This window comes from Alexandromys fortis, unplaced genomic scaffold (genome assembly GCF_014885135.2).
Source record: "Alexandromys fortis isolate MF-2015 unplaced genomic scaffold, M_Fortis_MF-2015_v1.1 scaffold_124, whole genome shotgun sequence".
Taxonomy (NCBI): Eukaryota; Metazoa; Chordata; class Mammalia; order Rodentia; family Cricetidae; genus Alexandromys; species Alexandromys fortis.
The window spans coordinates 3,620,016-3,639,677 of NW_026067995.1; the positions used below are offsets into that span (position 1 = coordinate 3,620,016).

General features: G+C 44.5%; 1 protein-coding gene across 12 annotated transcripts in view; it reads left to right on the forward strand.

Annotated features, from left to right (window-relative positions):
- The window catches only part of Mcoln3 (mucolipin TRP cation channel 3), a 57,543-nt gene extending 39,073 nt beyond the window's left edge, over positions 1–18,470 (forward strand). For 10 of the 12 annotated variants that reach the window (XM_050160176.1, XM_050160175.1, XM_050160177.1 and 7 more), the window contains 11 exons: positions 2,780–2,947; positions 5,931–6,084; positions 6,517–6,601; positions 6,768–6,864; positions 9,395–9,494; positions 10,915–11,027; positions 11,106–11,255; positions 14,328–14,429; positions 14,517–14,639; positions 16,206–16,412; positions 17,256–18,470. In XM_050160176.1, the coding sequence (XP_050016133.1) occupies positions 2,780–2,947; positions 5,931–6,084; positions 6,517–6,601; positions 6,768–6,864; positions 9,395–9,494; positions 10,915–11,027; positions 11,106–11,255; positions 14,328–14,429; positions 14,517–14,639; positions 16,206–16,412; positions 17,256–17,390 (1,434 nt within the window). In that variant the 3' untranslated portion in view covers positions 17,391–18,470. Of the gene's footprint in view, positions 1–2,779; positions 2,948–5,930; positions 6,085–6,516; positions 6,602–6,767; positions 6,865–9,394; positions 9,495–10,914; positions 11,028–11,105; positions 11,256–14,327; positions 14,430–14,516; positions 14,640–14,750; positions 14,956–16,205; positions 16,413–17,255 lie in introns of those variants that run through there. The other 2 variants (XM_050160181.1, XM_050160182.1) reach the window with 2 other exon arrangements.
- Positions 18,471–19,662: the final 1,192 nt, after the last annotated feature.

A 19,662-nucleotide genomic window follows, 5' to 3' on the forward strand; every position in this document is an offset into this window, starting at 1 on the left:
TTTTTTTTTGGTTTTTCAAATCAGGGTTTCTCTGTAGCTTTGGAGCCTGTCCTGGAACTAGCTCTGTAGACCAGGCTGACCTCAAACTCACAGAATCCACCTGCCTCTGCCTCCCAAGTGCTGGGATTAAAGGCGTGCGCCACCACTGCCCGGCTGACAACAGCAATTCTTATAAAGGAGAACATTTAATTGGAACTGACTTACAGTTTCTGAGGTTTAGTCCATTGCCAAAATGGCGGGGAGACATGGTGACATGCAGACAGACGTGGTGCTGGAGAAGGAATGAGAGTCCTACATCTTGATCCACAGGCAGCAAAAGGAGACTGTGTGCTACACAGAGCTTAGCTTGAGCATGAGCCCTCAAAGCCTGCCCCCACAGTGACACTCTTCTTCCAACAAAGCCACACCTTCCAATAGTGCCACTCCCTATGGGCCAAGTATTCGAACACGTGAGTTTGTGGGGGCCATACCTATCCAAACCACCACAACAGCTGTGAACTTTTTTCTCTTTAACATTTGTGAAAGACTTCGGCTTTTTGTTTCTTTAAAAAAAAAAAAAAGAAAGAAAAAAAAAAAGACAGGCTCTCACTATTTAGCTCTTATTAGCCTGTGACTCCCTGAGTAGACCAGACTGGCCTTGAACTCACAGACAGCCACATAACTCTGCCTCCCCAGTGCTGCTATTCAAGGCGTGCATCAAGACATCCAGATCATTTTTATTTTTCAGTATTGTAATTTTACCACCATCATAGTTTTCAGGAATAAACAATTTTAACATCTGGATCCTAATGAAGACATTTCTTGAGAGATACCTGAATCTTCCACAGATTCTAGCTGACTCTTAACATGAAATTTTTCTTTTATTCCTAATATTCTGGGCATTCCTTTCTCCAGAAACCGTGTGGATTTTTGCTTTAGTCAATCTCTGGGATTCCTACAGGCCTGGATAACAAGAACTGTGCAGTGGAAGAACATGGGGTAGGCAGAAGGGATCCTGCAGGGCCTATAGAATACATGCTTTCATTTTTGTGAGAAGGGAAAAAAAGGCAATCTCTTTCCTATAACTTCTTTAAATTTTTTTTTTTGAGGAAACAAGTTTTGTGATAGTTGCATGGTTTGTTATAAGAATGGACTTTGGGTGCTGGCAAGATGGCTCCGCTGGTCAGCCTGGCAGCCTGAGTCTGATTGATTCCTAGACCCCACATGGCAGAAGATGAGAACTGGCTCCTGTCATTGCCCTCTGACCTCCATGCATGTGTGCACACAAAAACAAAATAAACAAATGTCAGAAAATGGGATTTCCTGCTGGTGAGGGGAAGTATCTCTTGTTAAAAGCAGTAGGAATAAAACGAAGGCCAAATTTAGGTTAGTGTTTTTACTTTCTGTTCTTGGTAAACACTTGTTATTGAAGGATTTTTTTTTTTAAATTTTGAGATGGCTAATCTTAATTGCCTATTGAAAACAGGTACTTGTGATTAGTAAGCCATTTTCTAGAACCAGCTGAAGTTGGTGGAATCTTATCTAGATTTCTAACCCTGGGCTTGGGAGAGCACTCTGTCTGAGCGCATCATCTTACATTGTTCTAACCACCACCCTCCTCTTGGGGAAATCCCAGCCTCTCTCACCTCACAGAGAAGTACTGATGCTTGCAGTGTTTGGATAAATAGCTCATGAGTGGCTTCATGGAGACTCCAGAGGCAGGGGCACTTTCTCCCCAATATATCACCATGAAAACACGCTCAGTTCTCAGTATAATAATTGGCAACTTGCACCTGAAATTTTATTCCCAAGTGATAAAAGCAACATGTTACAACACTGAAAAGCTTATTTGTGTCATCTTTATGGGGAGTTCCTACCAGTTGATAGGAATGCTATTCTATTTACTTAGGGTAATAATGGGTACATTTGGGTGGCTGCTGTGTGCCAAACTCAGTGTTTTATATACATGCTCATGCTCAAGTCTTAGGACCCGAGCAGTGCATCCCTGTCTCTCCCACAGTGATGAGGCTTAGTGCAGGCGTGTTCCCCGTGTAACACAGGACTATAGCAGAGGACAGCGATGCACAGCCTTAGGTTTGCACACTCGCAGGCTTACACTCGTAAATACTCCCCCATCGATTTAGAGAATCCCCAGTAGTTTACTAGAGTGGTCAAGGGATGTTAGCCAGTGGTTTAAGCCTTTAGGTAAGAAGCACACAAAGGTGTTTAGGTGTTGAGATGGAGTCTCAATCTATTGCCCAGGCCATAGATAGTTTTGAACTCTCTATGGAGGCTAGACTGGCTTCAAAGTCAGGGAAATCCTGTTACCTTATTTTCCCGAGTGCTGAGAATACAGGCAGGACCCTCCATACCTAGCGTTCATGCTCTTTCTTTCTTCTCTCCCTCCCTCACCTCACTCTCAGAATCTTTTAAAGAAAAACTATATTGAAATTTTATTTATCTATTTATGTGTGTGCATGTGTGTGTGTGCGTGTGTGTGCGTGTGTGTGTTTGTCATATATGCGACAGTGCCCCCAGGAGCCAGAATAGGGTCCTTATAGGAGTGCTGGCACACATGTGACTTTTCTTTGGATCTGGGGAGTCTAACTCAGGTCCTCATACTTGTAAGGAAAGCACTTTCATCCACTAAGCCATCTCCCAGCCCCCAAGCCGTGAGCCTTCTGGACATCCTGCCAAATCCCTTGCACATTCTTGCTAGCCAGGACAGCAACCACATGCCTCCGTTTCTTTCCTGCTCAGACATTTCACCCTCTTGCTGTTTCTTTTTTTCTTCTTTAAGCTGGTTCTGTTTGGACTAAGCAACCAGATGGTAGTAGCGTTCAAGGAAGAGAACACTATAGCCTTCAAACACCTCTTCCTGAAAGGATACATGGATCGAATGGAAGACACATACGCAGTGTACACTCAAAGTGACGTGTATGACCAGGTCCTCTTCGCAGTGAATCAGGTAAATCGATGGTGTGCATTTGCTGTTGGTTTCATTTGTTTTAGGTGTTAGGGGTTGGACTCTGGGCCCTGCACAAGCTAGGCAAGCATTCTAACAACGAGACGCCCAGACCATGTGTGCACTCTTTATTTGGGAGAAAGAACTGACTGGAGAAATACTAACAACAGATTATACAGAAACCCACACCCAAGTACTGGACAGTTCTGCTTAGAGATGACTTAAGAAGTAACTGAAATATAGTTTAAGGTCTGGAGAAATGGCTCAGGGGTTAAGAGCACTTGTTGCTCTTCCAGTGGACTTGAGTTTGCTTCCCGACACCCACACCAGGCATCTCACAACTGCCTGTAATGCCAGATTTAGGGAATTCATTGTCTTTCTGGCCTAGTAGTACCACCTACTCCTACATAGAGCATGCGTGCACATCCACGTACACACACACACACACACACACACCTAAAATTAAATGCATATTTAAAAATTGATTGAAAAATATTGCTGACAAACAATTATACAACTAAAAATTGACAAAAGTTTTCATTTCCAACCATCAGAAAGGTTGCATTTCAGTGACTTAATGAAAAGAATCAGGGCTAGGACTGGACTCGGAGCTTCAATATTTGAAATTACTAACACAACCCTGGCTACAAGTAGTCATTAAGTCTTCAAAGCTTATACTTTTAGAGGCCTAGAACAGATAATGAGGTTTTTAATTTTGAACAACCAAGGCCTTCAAGCTTATGTAAAGTCAGGCTGTTGTGTCACGCCTGATGCTGATCCCATGATGCTGGCTATCTGCCCGACAAAAGGAAACTTGTTTCTCATACTCCAGGGTCAAGTTTTCGTTCTGGGCTGTTCTTGCTATAATTAGTACCTTCTCAAGGTTCAGAGTCACTTCTTGTGACGGGATAATTAAAAATGTGTTTGAGATCAATATATATATTTGTTTTTTGAGATAGGGTTTCTCTGTATAGCGGCCCTAGCTGTCCTGGAACTGGCTTTGTAGACCTGGCCGGCCTTGAGATCTGCCTGCCGGGATGAAAGACGCAGGTCACCACAGTATTTTTAACCTAAGGTCACATTTCAAAATCATCAAATCCCTTCTTCAAACATTGATCCCGAGCAATCATGACTCTTCCTTTCTGGAGATAGCCTGTTCAAACAGTGGTCATGAGCTGCTGGAATGAAACACGTCTCTCTGGGGCCCGGGCTCTTAGCAGCAGGAACATGAAACTTAGAGACTAACGCTGCACAAAGTTGGTAAAGAGAATCATGGCCTACAGTTTTAGAAGGAAAATCGCAAATAACTTAGTGATGAAGGTAAGTTTAGAGAATCAAAATAAATTGTGTGTGTATGTGCATGCAGGACGTGGCATGGCATTTGCGTGAAGGTGAGAGGACAGCCTTGGTTGTCAGTCCTCAGCTCCTACCTTGTTTGAAATCAGAGTCCTCTGTTCATTGTTGCATATACTAAGCTAGCTGCTTGCAAGCTTCTTGGGGAATTTTCTTGTCTGTGTCTCTCACCTCACCATAGGAAAATTGGGATCACAGATGCAAGCTACTGGACCTGGTGTCCCATGGGTTTTGGGGATTTGAACTTAGGTCCTCATGATTTGGTGGCAAGTGCTTTACACACTGAGCCATCTCTCAACGCTGGATTTAACTTTTAAACGTATTAAGTATCTGTGAGCACTGTATCAAGTTTCTTAGGTGTTATGTAGAGACAAGAACTAAACAGTCCATTACATTTTGTTGTTTTGAGGCAGGGCCTTATGCAACCCAAGGTGACTACAAATTCCTTGTAGCAGAGGCTGGCATTGATGTCTTGATCCTTCTGCCTCCACCTCTGAAAAGCAGCCTCTATGCCTGACTAAAGGCCGGGTAAATTCTTTATAAACCATCTTTACCTTCATCACTAGGACTAAACTCAGTCTTCAAAACACTGTGCCTGGCACTGAAGCCACACAGCTTGTTAGGTGTCCATGTTCTTTCCATGAAGAACCCTTATCTTCACTGCCACGTTCTTTCTGCTGCTGGAGGAAACCATCTGTCAGGATAGTGAGCGAAAGCCATTTCCCTCTCACCGTTCTGGAGGCGTGAAAGGCCAAGATCTAGATGTCTACACACTCATCTCTTGTTGGAAGGGACACCGAGAGCCAAAAAGGCCCACATAGTCCCACTGGCCTTGTTATGTTGGAAGTGTTTGATGTAACAGTCCAAATACACCATGTTAAGCCCTGTATCTGCCTGCTTTCTCTTATTCCCCAATCAGTGGTCCCAGTAGCTCTGCATTACTTCCTAATGAATCCACAGAAACCACTGCCCTTGCTGTATAGACCTGCTCCTGCAGCAGAGAGACACATGATCTCTTCGTTTCCATACATATCCAAGCCCCCATCTGTGCTTAATGGCATAGCACTTGATGATCTTACTCCATGAAGACAGAAGTGTCAGAGAGACACAAACATGTTAGGTCCTAGGTTCAAAATCTTTATTGTACATGTTCCAGGGACAGGGAAGGACTGCAAATGAGCAATGGGCAATGGCTTTACTTCCGATGCGTGGTGTTTTAACTTTAACTTCATTTTTTACTTGACCAGTCGTAGAATGACCTGGGATGCTGCATCTAAGTGAGGAAGGAGATTCTGGGTGGGAGTGTAGGGAGAGCCTGTGGTCAGAAGGCAGTTTTGACCCGGAGAATTCCTGGGTAGATGGTACAAAGTATTTGAGTGTTCAAGGCCTCCGTCGGGCTTTCCTTGGACGTGGCTGTCCCTTCTGGTCTTCACTGCTACTCCTTAGAGCCATTCATTCACTCAGATGCAGCATCCCAGTGAGTGTTTCCTGAATGTCTGCACACTGAAGGGAGATGGGAACCCTCCCTCTCAAGACATGGCCAGGAAGGGTTATAGTGGCTCTCCTCTTCCCTGACTGGCACCCCCTTTGCCCTGGGTGTTGTTCCATTCCCATCTCTCTCTTTTTGATGAAGTACTTGCAGCTTCGCAACATCTCTGTTGGCAACCACGCTTACGAGAACAAGGGCACGAAGCAGTCGGCCATGGCAATCTGTCAGCACTTCTACAAGCGAGGGACCATCTGCCCCGGGAATGATACCTTTGACATTGACCCAGAAATTGAAACAGGTGATGATCTCCTATAACCTTCAACTATTTTTTTTTAATTTCCTGATTTACACCTAAGCCCCGTGATGACTGCATCTCTGAAAACAATGACAGTTGGTGCTCTCATGGCTTAGGAAGAACTGTACAACTCTTACGTGCCAGCTTCTGTTGTGAACATTTGTTATATAACTCATGAATTCAAAAGAAATATAAACAGATAACACATAGAGGAAATAGAGACAGGGAGAATGATGACATTCTGAGGCAGAGTTTGGGTCTGTCTAAATCTTTGATCACTCCAGAAATGTCTTAAAAACAGGAATGTCCGGACAAGCGGCATTGATACCGAGCTCCCACAGGGTTGATTAAACAGCAATAGCATGAATAGTTGATCTTAGCCATCATCCTTTGAAAATGCAGTTTTATTTATGGTTTTGTTCCTTTCTGTTGCAGAATGCTTCCTGATAGAGCCAGATGAACCCTTTGACATCGGAACACCTGGAGAAAATAGACTCAACCTGACCCTGGACTTCCACAGGTGAGGAGAGCCAAAGGGCGCATAGCTCAGCCCGTGTTCTCGACTGTCTGCTGGAGGAGCATTCGGATGGGCCTGTGTGTGTCCCATCATCTCATGTCCTCCTTCTGGAGGGGCACACAGCTCGGCCCGTGTCTGCCCCTCATGTCAAGTATCTTCTGCTTTCCAGACTCCTGACGGTGGAGCTTCGGTTTAAGCTGAAAGCCATTAATCTGCAGACAGTTCGCCACCAGGAGCTTCCTGACTGCTACGACTTTACTCTGACTGTAAGTGTGGGCTGTGTTGAATACGGCTCCTGTCTAGAGAAGATCCGTTTTATCTAGGTGTATAGTTCATGTTCATATACTGGTACTAGACATAGGATGCTGTACCTGAACTCCTGGGACATCGCTCCAGCTGGCTCTAGTCTGTATATTGCTAACTTGCTGTTTGTCTTCTGCACCTCGGTGTGTGTTCTGTAAGACAGGGACTTACCTTGTCTCCTACTGTCTCCACTGTGGGGCCTGATATCGATGCCTAAGATTCAGTGAAATCATATTTAACCTTTGCCTGAGAGTGCTAAGTTGGATGTATAACAGAAAAAAAATGGTTCATCTGCATTCAAAAGTCTCATGTGATGTTTTCTGAGATTCTTTATTAGGCATATGAACCTCTGAAGTCCTTGTTGGGTGTGTTTGTGTGTGTGGTGTGTATATGTGTTCACATGTGTGTGGCCCATGGTGTGTGTGTGTATGTATGTAGTGTATGGGCACCTGTATATGTGTGTTCACACATGTGTATTCACACATGCATGTGTGGGTGGATGTGTGTGTGTGTGTGTGTGTGTGTGTGTGTGTGTGTGTGTGTGTGTAGGTTCCCTCACTGAATCCAGAGTTCACCAATTCTGGCTAGTCTGGATAAACCACTTGCCTAGGAGATCTCTTGTCTTAGTTTCTCAAGTATCAGAGGCAGCTGCTTTGTCAATTTGCTTTCACACAGGTTCTGGGGCTCTGAATACCATGCTTGAGTAGCCAGCGCTTCCATCTTCAAATGCTATAACCTTTATTTCTGCCACACTCTTTTAAAATCCTAATCAGCGTCCTTTCTCCTTGGGGACACTCAGCATCTGCTGAGGCTTTACTGAGACACCTCCTGAGTCCCCAAGAGTCCTTGAGGCCCCTTGTGTGGAGAACGAATACTTTCTCATTGGGGAGGACTTTCGACCCCATCAAGACACTGACATCTCCTTGTGTGAGCTGTAGGCTGTGTTCTTCAGCCACTGTGGGGAACACAGCCAATGGCAGTGGCCTCAGTTGCTAGGGGAAGATGCTATCTTGCCACCTTGAGAGAACATAGTGACTTAAAACATCTCATATGAAGTTACTTAAAATCTCATATCTTAGCCATGTATGTTCTGGTCTTCTGATGCAAGCAACTTCAGAGATATATGAGCAATTCTTTCCAAACTATTGTAAATGGGATTTAGTTTTTGCTACAGTGGAAATAGAAGGTTTTACAAATAACCCATTGTGCTATGTTTTGGCTACTTGGGCTATGTCTGCCTTCCATATGTGGAGAAGCTTCAAAAAATTTAATTTAAATGGCAGAACTTTCTGAGAATTTTCAAGGTTCTTTGAGAATTTCACAGGCAAATACAATGTATTTCAATCTTGTTCACCAGCACCGTCCCCTTCTTCTAGACCCTGTTCTACCCTCATCCTTAGTCCAGGTAGTGCCACCTGGATATGAACGGGTGTGAGGCCATTCATTCCCCAGTGCATGGATAACTTACCAGAGGCTACACACCCAAACAGAAATGAGTCTTCCTCTTCCACTAGCCACCAGCTGCCAAGTGCTCCTCAGCTGGGTGTGGAGTCTCATGCATCCTTCCTTCGTCTCTGCTGTAAAGCTGAGCGTCTTGTCTTGTGTAACCACAGCTGCCGTGTGCTCACAAGCGCAGTGGCCTCATAGGTCCAGGAGACACTTTTCACAGCAGTACCCCCATCTTTTGACTTTTACAATCTTTCCGCCCTCCTCTGTGTTGCTCCTCCAGCATGGAGGTGGAGTGAGGCGAGAGAGATGCTCATTTAAGGCCGGGCAATAAATGAAGGACCTTTAACTGCACTTCCTCTTCCTTTGTGGGAAAGGGAAAGAGATGTAGGTAGATTTTTCCACTTTCCTTCCTTTTCTCTGCTTGGCGGAAGCATGGGGATGAGAAGGAGACACGGGAGGAAGACAGAAGGCATTGAGCTGTAGTTTTGTGCTGTCTGTACCCAGCGTTTTCACCTGTTTGTCTCAGAAGCAAGGCAGGCTAGCAGTTCTGTCACTGAGCCCTTGATAATACATGTGATACCATAGTGATGGAGAAATCTAGACCCAGAATGAAAACAAAAAACTCTCCATGTGGGGTGTCTAAATCATGTTAGGACAGACATGATTTCCCCAAACACCAAAAAGCCATCCATTGTTAAGATTCTGTTGGAAGGTGGGCCAGAGCTAACCTGTAGGAACTTCTGCCAACCCAAGAATAGGAAGGAAGGGAAGGCACTCTTGTTTGCTAAGGTATCCAGGGATGGAATGCATCCTTAAAAATGGGGTGTTAGACACTAAAATCTCCCCATAGCATATCAATTTAATATTCTCAACTCACAGAGAAATCAAGGGGTACTCTTCAGGGATTAACAGTTACCATCTGGTCAGAGATGAGGATCAGCATTTCCTGTATCCTTCAATGAACTGCTTCCTGATGAATTCAGAGAGCCATCTTGATTCCAAAACTTAGTCATGCATGCTGGACCCTTTTTCTTGTCTTTACAGATAACATTTGACAACAAGGCTCACAGTGGAAGAATCAAAATAAGTCTAGATAATGACATTTCTATCAGAGAATGCAAAGACTGGCATGTATCCGGATCAAGTAAGTAACGAGCTCGGCTCGTTTGCAGGATGGCAGTTAAATAATTAAGCATTGAATTATTGCCTGCAGGACATAAGGACCAGTAAGTAAAAGACTGAGCTAGTCCTGAGTCCCTCGATATTCTGTAAGCAGATGGGTTTGTTGTAGATGTCCGGTGTTTCAGACAGTACGCAGCACTGAATGGCTCTTTACCGTCTCCACAAGTCCTCGCCTGCCTGCTCCTTATGTAGCTACGTGTTCAGTTCTGCGCTAACAGCCACACATGCCTGTGTCCTCATGCTAGTATTTTTAGATATCTCAATGAGCAGCAGAATCCTTACAATCACAGATGAAGAAACCAAGGCTCAGAACTGTTTTCCATCGGTTGCTAGATGAAGGTTCTATGGTAACATTTAAGATATTCATCAATCTGATTGTAGGGCAAGGCCAGTTGGGGCCCCCTCTCCTCTATTGTTTAGAGTCTTAGCTGAGGTCATCCTTATGGATTCCTGGGAATTTCTCTAGAGCCAGGGTCAGTAGTTTTATAGCAAGAGCTGAGGACGTCTCCAAGTGATACTAAAACAAAACAAAAGGACCCTGATGCAGATTGGGAGGTGCTGGGAGCAGGTGGTGAAGGACTGAATGCCAACTGGGCCACTGGCTGTGTCACCTAGGCAAATTATGTGACCCTTTGTGTTTCAGCTTCTCACTGCAACGTGGGGGAGTCCCCACAGCCTCTCTGGGGCTGTTGTGATGATCTGTGCACACAAAGTGCTCTGAACGGAGTCAGGAGAGAGTGGCTGGGCAGAATCTGTAGTTGCGACTTAACTTCTTTGTCTCACTCCATCTGCATGTTTGTCCACGCACCTGCTTGTTCCTGTGCTTGTCTTGCCGTTGTAGATGTTCCTGATAGGTCAGGGGTCTCATCTGTTTTGTTCATCAATGTCTTCTAGTACCTAGAAAAGTACCAGGTACATAGGAGTGCTTAATGATTATTTTATACCAGGCTAAGTATTTTAACAAGCAATATAGAAAGGCTTATTAATGGATTGATTTTTTTTAAAAGGATTTCACTATATGTAGCTCAGGTTGACCTCAAACTCAGTATATAATCCAAGGTAGCCTAGACCTCCCGGTGACCATTCTGCTTCTTGCTCCCAAGTGCTGGGAATAGAGGGGTCACCACCACACCCAGCCAGGAGCACCCATTCAGCATAAGGACCACAAACTGATATTTAAAGACCTTTGATTTGGAGTGTTATCTTTTTTAAAGGAAGGACCCTCAGCTTTTTAAAAACACTAACGGGAAGATTGTTCACAAGTTATTTTTTTGGTTGTCGGTCTGAAATGCTTGAATTATCTAAATCATTGTAAAAAAAAAGAAGCCAACAGCATCATATTCACGCCTCATCCCTGAACCCCCACGGCCTCTGTCTTCCAGTTCAGAAGAACACCCACTATATGATGATCTTTGATGCCTTTGTCATTCTGACCTGCTTGTCCTCGCTGGTCCTCTGCGCAAGGTCTGTGATTAGGGGTCTTCAGCTTCAGCAGGTAGGGCACTGTTCCCTGAGATGCCGCAGACATACTGGGCCACAGGGATGCTCACACTCTTTCTCATCTTGCCTAAAGGAATTTGTCAGCTTCTTCCTTCTCCACTATAAGAAGGAAGTTTCTGCCTCTGATCAAATGGAGTTCATCAACGGTTGGTACATTATGATTATTGTTAGTGACATACTGACCATCGTTGGATCCATTCTGAAAATGGAAATCCAAGCCAAGGTAAAAACTCTTCTTCCCAATTGTGCAACCCCAATGGTAAATGTACTTTTTCAAGCTATGAAGAGATTCAAAGCCAATGCTTTCCTCTGAGATTTATATTCAGTTAAATCAAAACTGACAATAGCAGTTTTCTAAACATTATTTTAAATTACTTATTTTTATTTCATGTGCATTGGTATTTTGCCTGCATGTCTGTCTGAGGGTGTCAGATCCCCTGGAGCAGGAGGTGCAGATATTTTTGAGTTGTCTTGTTGGTACTGGGATTTAAACCTGGGTCCTCTGGAAGAACAGCCAGTGGTCTTAACCACCGAGTCATCTCTCCAACCCCATCTCTAGAAGTCTCCTAATCAGAGTTTTAAAAATAATAATCCATAAACTAAGAGGTCAGAATCAAAGTGGCCAGAAAATACTCTGTGCTATACCAGGAGAGTTCAGACCCTCCAGGCCACAGACACCAAACGCCATGTCTACACTGAAGAAATTATGCTAAGAGTTAAAAGAAAATGTTGAAGCCAGGTGTGGGGCCTGGGGCAAGTGAGGTCAACACATGACCCTGTGTGTTTTTGCATGATCTCCTCTCAGAAAGATGCTTGCCTTCTTACTTTTCCCATTGTTATTATTCTCCTGAAATAAGGTTAATCTGGTCTAAGATTAATCTTTCTCCCCAAACAACAGCAACAACAAAAATTAAAAATGTTCAAATGAATCTCACTCAACTTTATGCTTTCCTAGACTTGCTGTAACAAACTGCACATCACCTAGGCAGCTGGTTGTAAACCTAGGTAGAGACTCAACACACAGGCTGGGTCAAAGGGCAGCTTGCTCTCTGGGGTGGGGCTCTACCGTGGCCAATCCCTCGGCTCCGTGCAGTCTTCAGGGACCTGAACGCTCCTCATTAGTTCCTCCTCAGAAGTTAAGAGCTCATCCTGACTTCATGAGTGACACAGGGTTGCCTCATGAACTGGCTACAGTCCGTGGGAAGTGAAAACACCAGCTGTTGGCAGCTCTCCGGTGTCACATGTCACGTGGCCTAAGCGGAGGAGTAGCAGATTTCACTCCTGCTCACACCCTCTAGAGTAGACAAACCCACCTGCAAAGGAGCTGGGGAATCAGTAGACCTAAGTTAGAGAATGGTGCTGCTCACCGTAGGCCAACTGTGGCCATGTAAGGCTGTCGTTTGAGCAGTTTAACTTTAGGGAACAACGACCGCAAAAAGATGGTGGGTTTGTAGTAACTATTTATTTCTTTATTATTTACTTTTGAGATAGGATCTCATACAGCTCAGGTTATCTTCAGACTCATCACTTAGCTGAGACTGGGCTTGAACTCTGATCTCCATGCCTCCACCTCCCAAATTCTGGGATTACAGGCACAAATCACCATACAAGGCACAATTCTTTATTTTCACCAACCTCAACTACCATTTCCTTCAGTGAGCTAAGAGTGCCCAACATTTTCTTCATTTTCTGGACTATCTTCTTCTATTCTGAAACCTCTACACATCCTCCCGGCCCCACATCACTTCCTGTTTCAGAACACAAAGAGACACCCCTTCCACAGCCCCCTCACTGTCTCCAGTGTCTGTATATTCTCAGGCTGCTGTCCGAGGCTAGCCCCCTCACTTGCCTCTCAGGGGTCAGCCCCAGGTTCTTAGTGGAGGACATAACTTCAGCTCCGTGTTCTCCTCTCCAACAATTCTTTCTCTCCTGGAACTTTCCCATACTGTTCTTGCTTCTTGTGTAAAATTAAAATCCCAGTTCCTCCACCCTCCTCTTTACCTAGATCTCTGCTCCACTTTATAGAATGAAAGATCTCAAAAATAGTTATTAACCCTCATGATGATTCTGATTCCCCCAGCACCTGTTCTTCTAGAATGTCTCCCTACCCGGCTGCCTCACTTCCCTGTGGAAACTCCTTTCTGCAGATGTCCTGTGGTTCCCCTCAGTAGCTTCTCACAGCTGATCTGGTTTGTGCTGAGGTGCCTTTTAGCTGAATTGACACTTACCCAGGTTTTCTTCAGATCCCCGGCTGGTTTTCAGAGCTTCCCTGGCTGGTTCCCTCTCACTCACCAACCCCCATGTGAGAATGTTTCGAGACATCCTGCTTGGAGAGTTCCTTTCTGCCACTGCCTTGGTGTTATCGTCCTGACCCACACAGATATTTTGCTATTTATTTGCCAGTGTTTGCTAAATCTGCATCTCCTCCCTGGTTGTCTCTGTGTTGCATCCTGAATGTCCACGTGTTGACCACATATCTTCTGACTATCCACAAATCTTCTCAGGTTTAACAGACCCACCTCAGAACTCCCTCAGTCTTCCTCCTCAATTCAAATCCATTTCTCCCATTGACTTTCTGGTGTCCGTTAATGGCAACTCTCTGTGAGTTCACGCCCCAAACAGTAGTACATTCCCCGAAGTTCCTCTCTTGTATGAATCCCCTCTCTCCCGTACCGTATCCCACAGAGATCATATGTGTTCTACCTTTGAAAATGACTCACCGTCTCTTAGACCCAGAACCCTCTCATGCCTCCGGCAGTCTGCTGTCTGTCACAGCCAGCACTTGGTCCTGTCGCTCCTGTTCAAGGCTCTCAAATCTCCCTGACCTTTACTGACAAAACCCATGAGGGTTTATACTACCCACGCCTTACCTCCATCTGTTGCTCACTTCTTGCTAGGTCCCTTGTATTTGCTGCTATGTGTGCCAAAGGCTCTTCTAGGTTTCTGCTTGATTTTCTTCCTTTTCTTTCAGATCTTTGCTTCTGTGTCTCTTATTCACTGAGATTTGTCCTGCTCATCCTCTTTCAAATTGCCAACTCATACACGTTCCTTCTCTCCCTCTCTGGCTGGCCTTCTTCCTCAGCATTTACCATTAGTGAATGTACCGAAGGCTGAATTCGTCTGTCACTGGTTTGTGCTCCACACGTTGCACTAGAGTGTAAACTTCACGAGGGTAAAAAACTGTTTGTCAATTGCTTTATCTTTCATACCTAGAGCAGCTCCTGTTGCATAGCTACTTGACAAGTCTGACCCAATGGACACATTGCTATATAACCAATCTTTTCCATCTGTCTAGAGTCTCACAAGCTATGATGTCTGTAGCATCTTTCTTGGGACTTCGACCATGCTCGTGTGGCTTGGTGTCATCCGATACCTGGGTTTCTTTGCAAAGTACAACGTAAGCAGTCCTACAGAACCCATCAGAATTATTCTACTGCCTTGGCTAAAGGGCAGAGAGATTCTAATGCCCCTCTTACTTCCACAGCTCCTTATTCTGACCCTCCAGGCAGCGCTGCCCAACGTCATCAGGTTCTGCTGCTGTGCCGCTATGATCTACCTAGGCTATTGCTTTTGTGGATGGATCGTGCTGGGCCCTTACCATGACAAGGTACTGATAGTCAACTTCTTCCTGACAGTATTAAGTGCAAATAACAGGCCAATAGCTTCTATTTTTTATGATTACTACTTTTTATTCATTTATATTTTTGTTTGTGTTCAGGTTGGCCTTGAACTCACATGTGTAGCCAAGGACAACCTTGACCTCCTGGTCCTTCTGCCCCTATCTCCCAAGTGCTGGCGTGACAGGTTTGTGCCAACACACTGAATTTGCTGTTTTATCTTTTTGAAAAATATTAATACTTTTATTTATTCTTTGAGAATTTTACACATATACATAGTATGTTTTGATCATTTTGATACCTTACTTCTCCCAATTCCTTCCAGATTCTAACTTCATATCTTTTTTTTTTTTTGGTTTTTCAAGACAAGGCTTCTCTGTGGCTTTGGAGCCTGTCCTGGAACTAGCTCTTGTAGACCAGGCTGGCCTCAAGCTTACAGAGATCCGCCTGCCTCTGCCTCCGGAGTGCTGGCTGGGATTAAAGGCATGCACCAGTACCACCTCTAATCCCAGCACTGCTAATGTCCTCTTTTTTAAATAACCCAATGGGTCCAATTAGTGCAGCCCACATGCACACGGGTGTGCAGCCATCCATAGTAGTATGGTGGTCAGTCTACCAAGGACCCCACACTGAGCCCCCACCCCCAGCTAACACCCATCAACTGCCAACAGAGTTATCCTTCTCAAATGAACTCCTTTGATTACGTAATTCAGCTTTAAACTATGGAAAGTCATATATCTACATCCACATATTAGGTCCAAGAGTGAGGGCGTCAGTAGTTCTAAACCAGTCAAATGTGAGCACCCTGAGAGCGTCATTGATCTTCTCCGTTGCCTGAAATCCCGTTTGGAATACATTAGATAATTATACCAGTGGTTAGTTCATTTGGGTTCACCAATCAATATACATCTAAGCAACTATAGGGAAAAAACACTGTAGGAATATTTGAAAAGTTTGCTGTGAGAATGTCTTGAACGTTAGACATTATCTGGATGAGCTTCCGAATGAGACAAAGGACCATGTGAGTCTGGGACCTGGATGTCTCTGCAGAAGCATTCAAAGTGTTTCAAGGGTTTCTTCTGTGACAGGGAAAGGGTGAGGGAAGGGAAGGGAGGGGAACTTTTATTCTGTTTACAAAAGATTTGCTTTTAAAAACAAACAGTGATTTCCCCCGCCCTTATCCTCACCCCAATAGTTCTATTCTGAAAAGGNAGGGGAGGGGAGGGGAGGGGAGGGGAGGGGAGGGAAGGGAAGGGGAAAGTCTGACTCTGATGAGTCAGCTTTACATGGAAAAAGAAGAGCTGTCCTTCCCTCTCTCTGTCGGGCTGCTGCAGCTCAGAGGAACATCAAAAAAGCCACTTGAGCCCCGACAAAGCAGCAGCCTCAGACATGTCATATGCAGCAAAGCAAATGCTTGTGTCTACCTCGGGGTGGTTGTTGGGAAAGCATCACCTGGGATACCAGGTCTGACCATTTTCAGGATGATGTCATGAACCAAAACCTCCCACATTGAGGGAACATGGAAGACACTAAACTTCTCTTGCCCCCTTCCCCAGTTCCGTTCTCTGAACAGGGTCTCCGAGTGCCTTTTCTCTCTGATAAATGGAGATGATATGTTTTCTACCTTTGCAAAGATGCAGCAGAAAAGCTACCTGGTGTGGCTGTTCAGCCGAATCTACCTCTACTCCTTCATCAGCCTCTTCATATACATGATTCTGAGCCTCTTCATTGCGCTCATCACAGACACGTATGAAACGATTAAGGTGGGTTCGTCAAGAGCCAGGGCATGCTGTTGCAGAGATGTGTAGCGGTGATACATAGCTTAGGGCTAGGAGGAAGGAAGACTGTGCAGAGAGACACAGCTCAATTTTAGCAATCGTGGAATAGAAAAAAAAAAAAAACAAAGGAATATGGAATTTCTAGAATGCTGAATGTCTTGTTTCTCAGTCTTTATGTTAAAAAAAGTTACTTTCTCCTTTTTAAAAAATTCATTGTTAACTGTACTAAGGATCAAACCCAGGGCCTGGCATATGTCAGGCAAACCCTGTGCCATTGAACTGTATGTCTCCAAGCCTTAAGTATGTTTTAGAATCTTTTGTTAGACTAATAATGGTCAGCAGGTATTGGGTATACAAAATACACATTTGAGAAAGGCAAAATTTTGTGAGGTCACCTGTGGAAGAATAGGAACATTCACTGCTCAGCTCCTAGCCAGGCTCTGTTCATCTAGATTGGCTGGTATTCTGTGGCCTGAAACCAGTTCCACCCAAGGAGCTTCCTTCACACTGAGAACCACGGGACTGCAGGGCAGACTGGTGGTGGACACTGTAGCACTTAGGACAAAGCTGGCTGAGTATTTCCCAGGAGAGGGTACAGACAAGGTTCCCAAGCCTCTCCAGGTATGGGAAGAGGCAGGCACAGATGGACTGAAGCTGATTCCCGAGCGGCTGGCTCCGGAGGTGATAGCCCCCAGACATGCCTGGGAGCAACGAAATAGCCTCGAGAAAGATCACTTCCGTTTGTTGCCAAATGCACCATCGTGAGTTTGGAATATAGCTGTGGGAGAGGGCCTTGTTAATGAGGACGTTTCACCTTCTCCCATGCAGCACTACCAGAAAAATGGCTTCCCAGAGACAGAGCTTCGCAAGTTCATAGCAGACTGCAAAGACCTCCCCAGTTCTGGAAAATACAGATTAGAAGGCGACCCTCCAGCATCTTTCTTCTGCTGCTGCAATAAGTAACCATTGGATTTCTCTGGGCTTGCAGAGGAAAATACGGCATGTGGCTGAGCCAGAGACAATATGAACAATTGTGATAACGCAACAGTATGCCCAGATACTAGTATTCTGAGCTCACTCCTGACTGAGACATAGCGAGACCTGTTTCTGTTTTTAAAAATATTTTAGGTCTTTTCTACTTACATTAGCATTAAAAAATAACGGATTTGGCAGGGTGTGGTGGTGCACACCTTTAATCCCAGCACTTGGGGGGCAGAGGCAGGCTGATCTCTGTGAGTTTGAGGCCAGCCTGGTCTATAGAGCTAGTTCCAGGACAGTCAGGGAAACCCTGTCTCAGAACAAAGCAAACAAAACGAAAAACTGATTTGGTGAGGGAGGCTGCTGGACCATTGCTGGTCTTAGCTGCTGTAGCTCTTGCGTGTTCTCCCTGGGACCCTTTGCCTTCCAGTGTGGCTTCTGCGTGCACTGGGCATTTGGATGACCCAGTGTCCCTCTCTGAGACTTGGGATAATTATAATTATTACACATCTGACACCACAGCATCTGAGAGTTTCCCCCTTAAAAGAAGACAGAGCAAGAAAGAGGCCTCCAGCGTAGCCGGTGGTGCAGTGCTTGTCTCCTAGAGACAGCTGTTTGATAATCCTGCCTTTCAGTGTTAAGGCTCAAGGTTGAAGAGAGTCTAAACATGAATGAAAGCTAAAGTGAGTGCCAAAGGGTATTTGATCAAGCAGCGATGGTTTTCCGTAGCAACCAAGCAGTGTGGGGGAAGCTAATGGTATACCATGCCTGCCATAGGTCCAATCCGTCTCCGCAAAGCCGTGTGCGGCCAGGATCTGTGGTGCTATGGACTGCAGTTCTAGAACCCATGCTAAAAAATTTTAAAATGAATATATGTATTTGAAGAGGCACTAAGTTAGGCTCTATACTTTATAGTTTGATGATGGGCAAGTATGGGGATTTTTATGGTATAATACTCATTTTGTGTACTGTTTATCCATGTAGACACTAAGTCAATTGTGTATAACAATGACTTTATAAATAACCTTTAAAAACAATAAAAATTCTTAACATTTTAATATTGAACTGGAGTCATAATGATAATAGCCCAAGACATTGAAATCCTTTTTTTTAAATTTGAGACAGGGTTTTTCTGTGTACCCCTGGCTGTCCTGGAGCTCACTAAGTGGACCAGGCTGGACTTGAACTCACAGAGGTTCACCTGCCTCTGTCTCCCAAGTGTTGGGTTTAAAGGTGTGTGTCACCACCGCCTGGTAACACTGACATGTTGAGATCTAATCATAGGCATGACTCCAGATGTTGCGATGTGAGGCTTTGCAGTGGTATAAGTCACTTTTGAGGTACCTGTGCCTTAAAATTCTGACCCTCTAAGCCTTTAGATGAGTGTGTTAGGGCTTAGCTCTAACACTGATGTCTTAGTTAGGATTTCTGTTGCTGTAAAGAGACACCATGACCATGGCAACTCTTATAAACTTAACATTTAACTGAGGTTGCTCACTTACAGTTTCAGAGGTTCAATCCATTGTCACCATGACAGAGAGCATGACGGAGTATAGGCAGATATGGATGTGGAGAAATAGTTATGAGTCCTACATCTTGCAGGCAACAGGAAATAGACTGAGACACTGGGCGGTATCCTGAGCATAGGGAACCCCAAAGCCCGCCCTCACAGTGACACACTTCCTCCAACAAGGCCACACCTGCTAATGGCGCCACTCCCTATGAGAATACACTCCAACTACCACAGCTGCTGTTGTGTTTATTTTGTAATTGATTAAGACGCAACATGAATTTTAAAACTGTGTTTATTATCTGAGAAGTCCTTATTATTACTCTTTTTGCGGTTTTCGGACTAACAATATTTTATTGGAAGTACAAAGCTACTGAGCCAGGTTTGCACACAAAGCAAGCTGGCTGTGGTCGTGCAGAATTGGAGAGCACTGGGTTTAGTTGAGAGACCATGTCTCAATGAATAAGTGGAGAGCAATCATGGAAGACTCTTGACATCGAATTCTGGCCTCCATACACTTGTGCACACACATACACAGGTGTGTGCATGCCATATACATACATACATATAGCATAAATGACAAAAATTAAAAATAAATGTTAGGAAAAATTAAAAGTTCTGCATTGCAATGAATTCAAGAATATTCAGGGATACATAAAGAGATGCTGTTTTAAAACAAATAAAAAAAGAGAGAGAAAAAGGGAGAGAGAGAGAGAGAGAGAGAGAGAGAGAGAGAGAGAGAGAGAG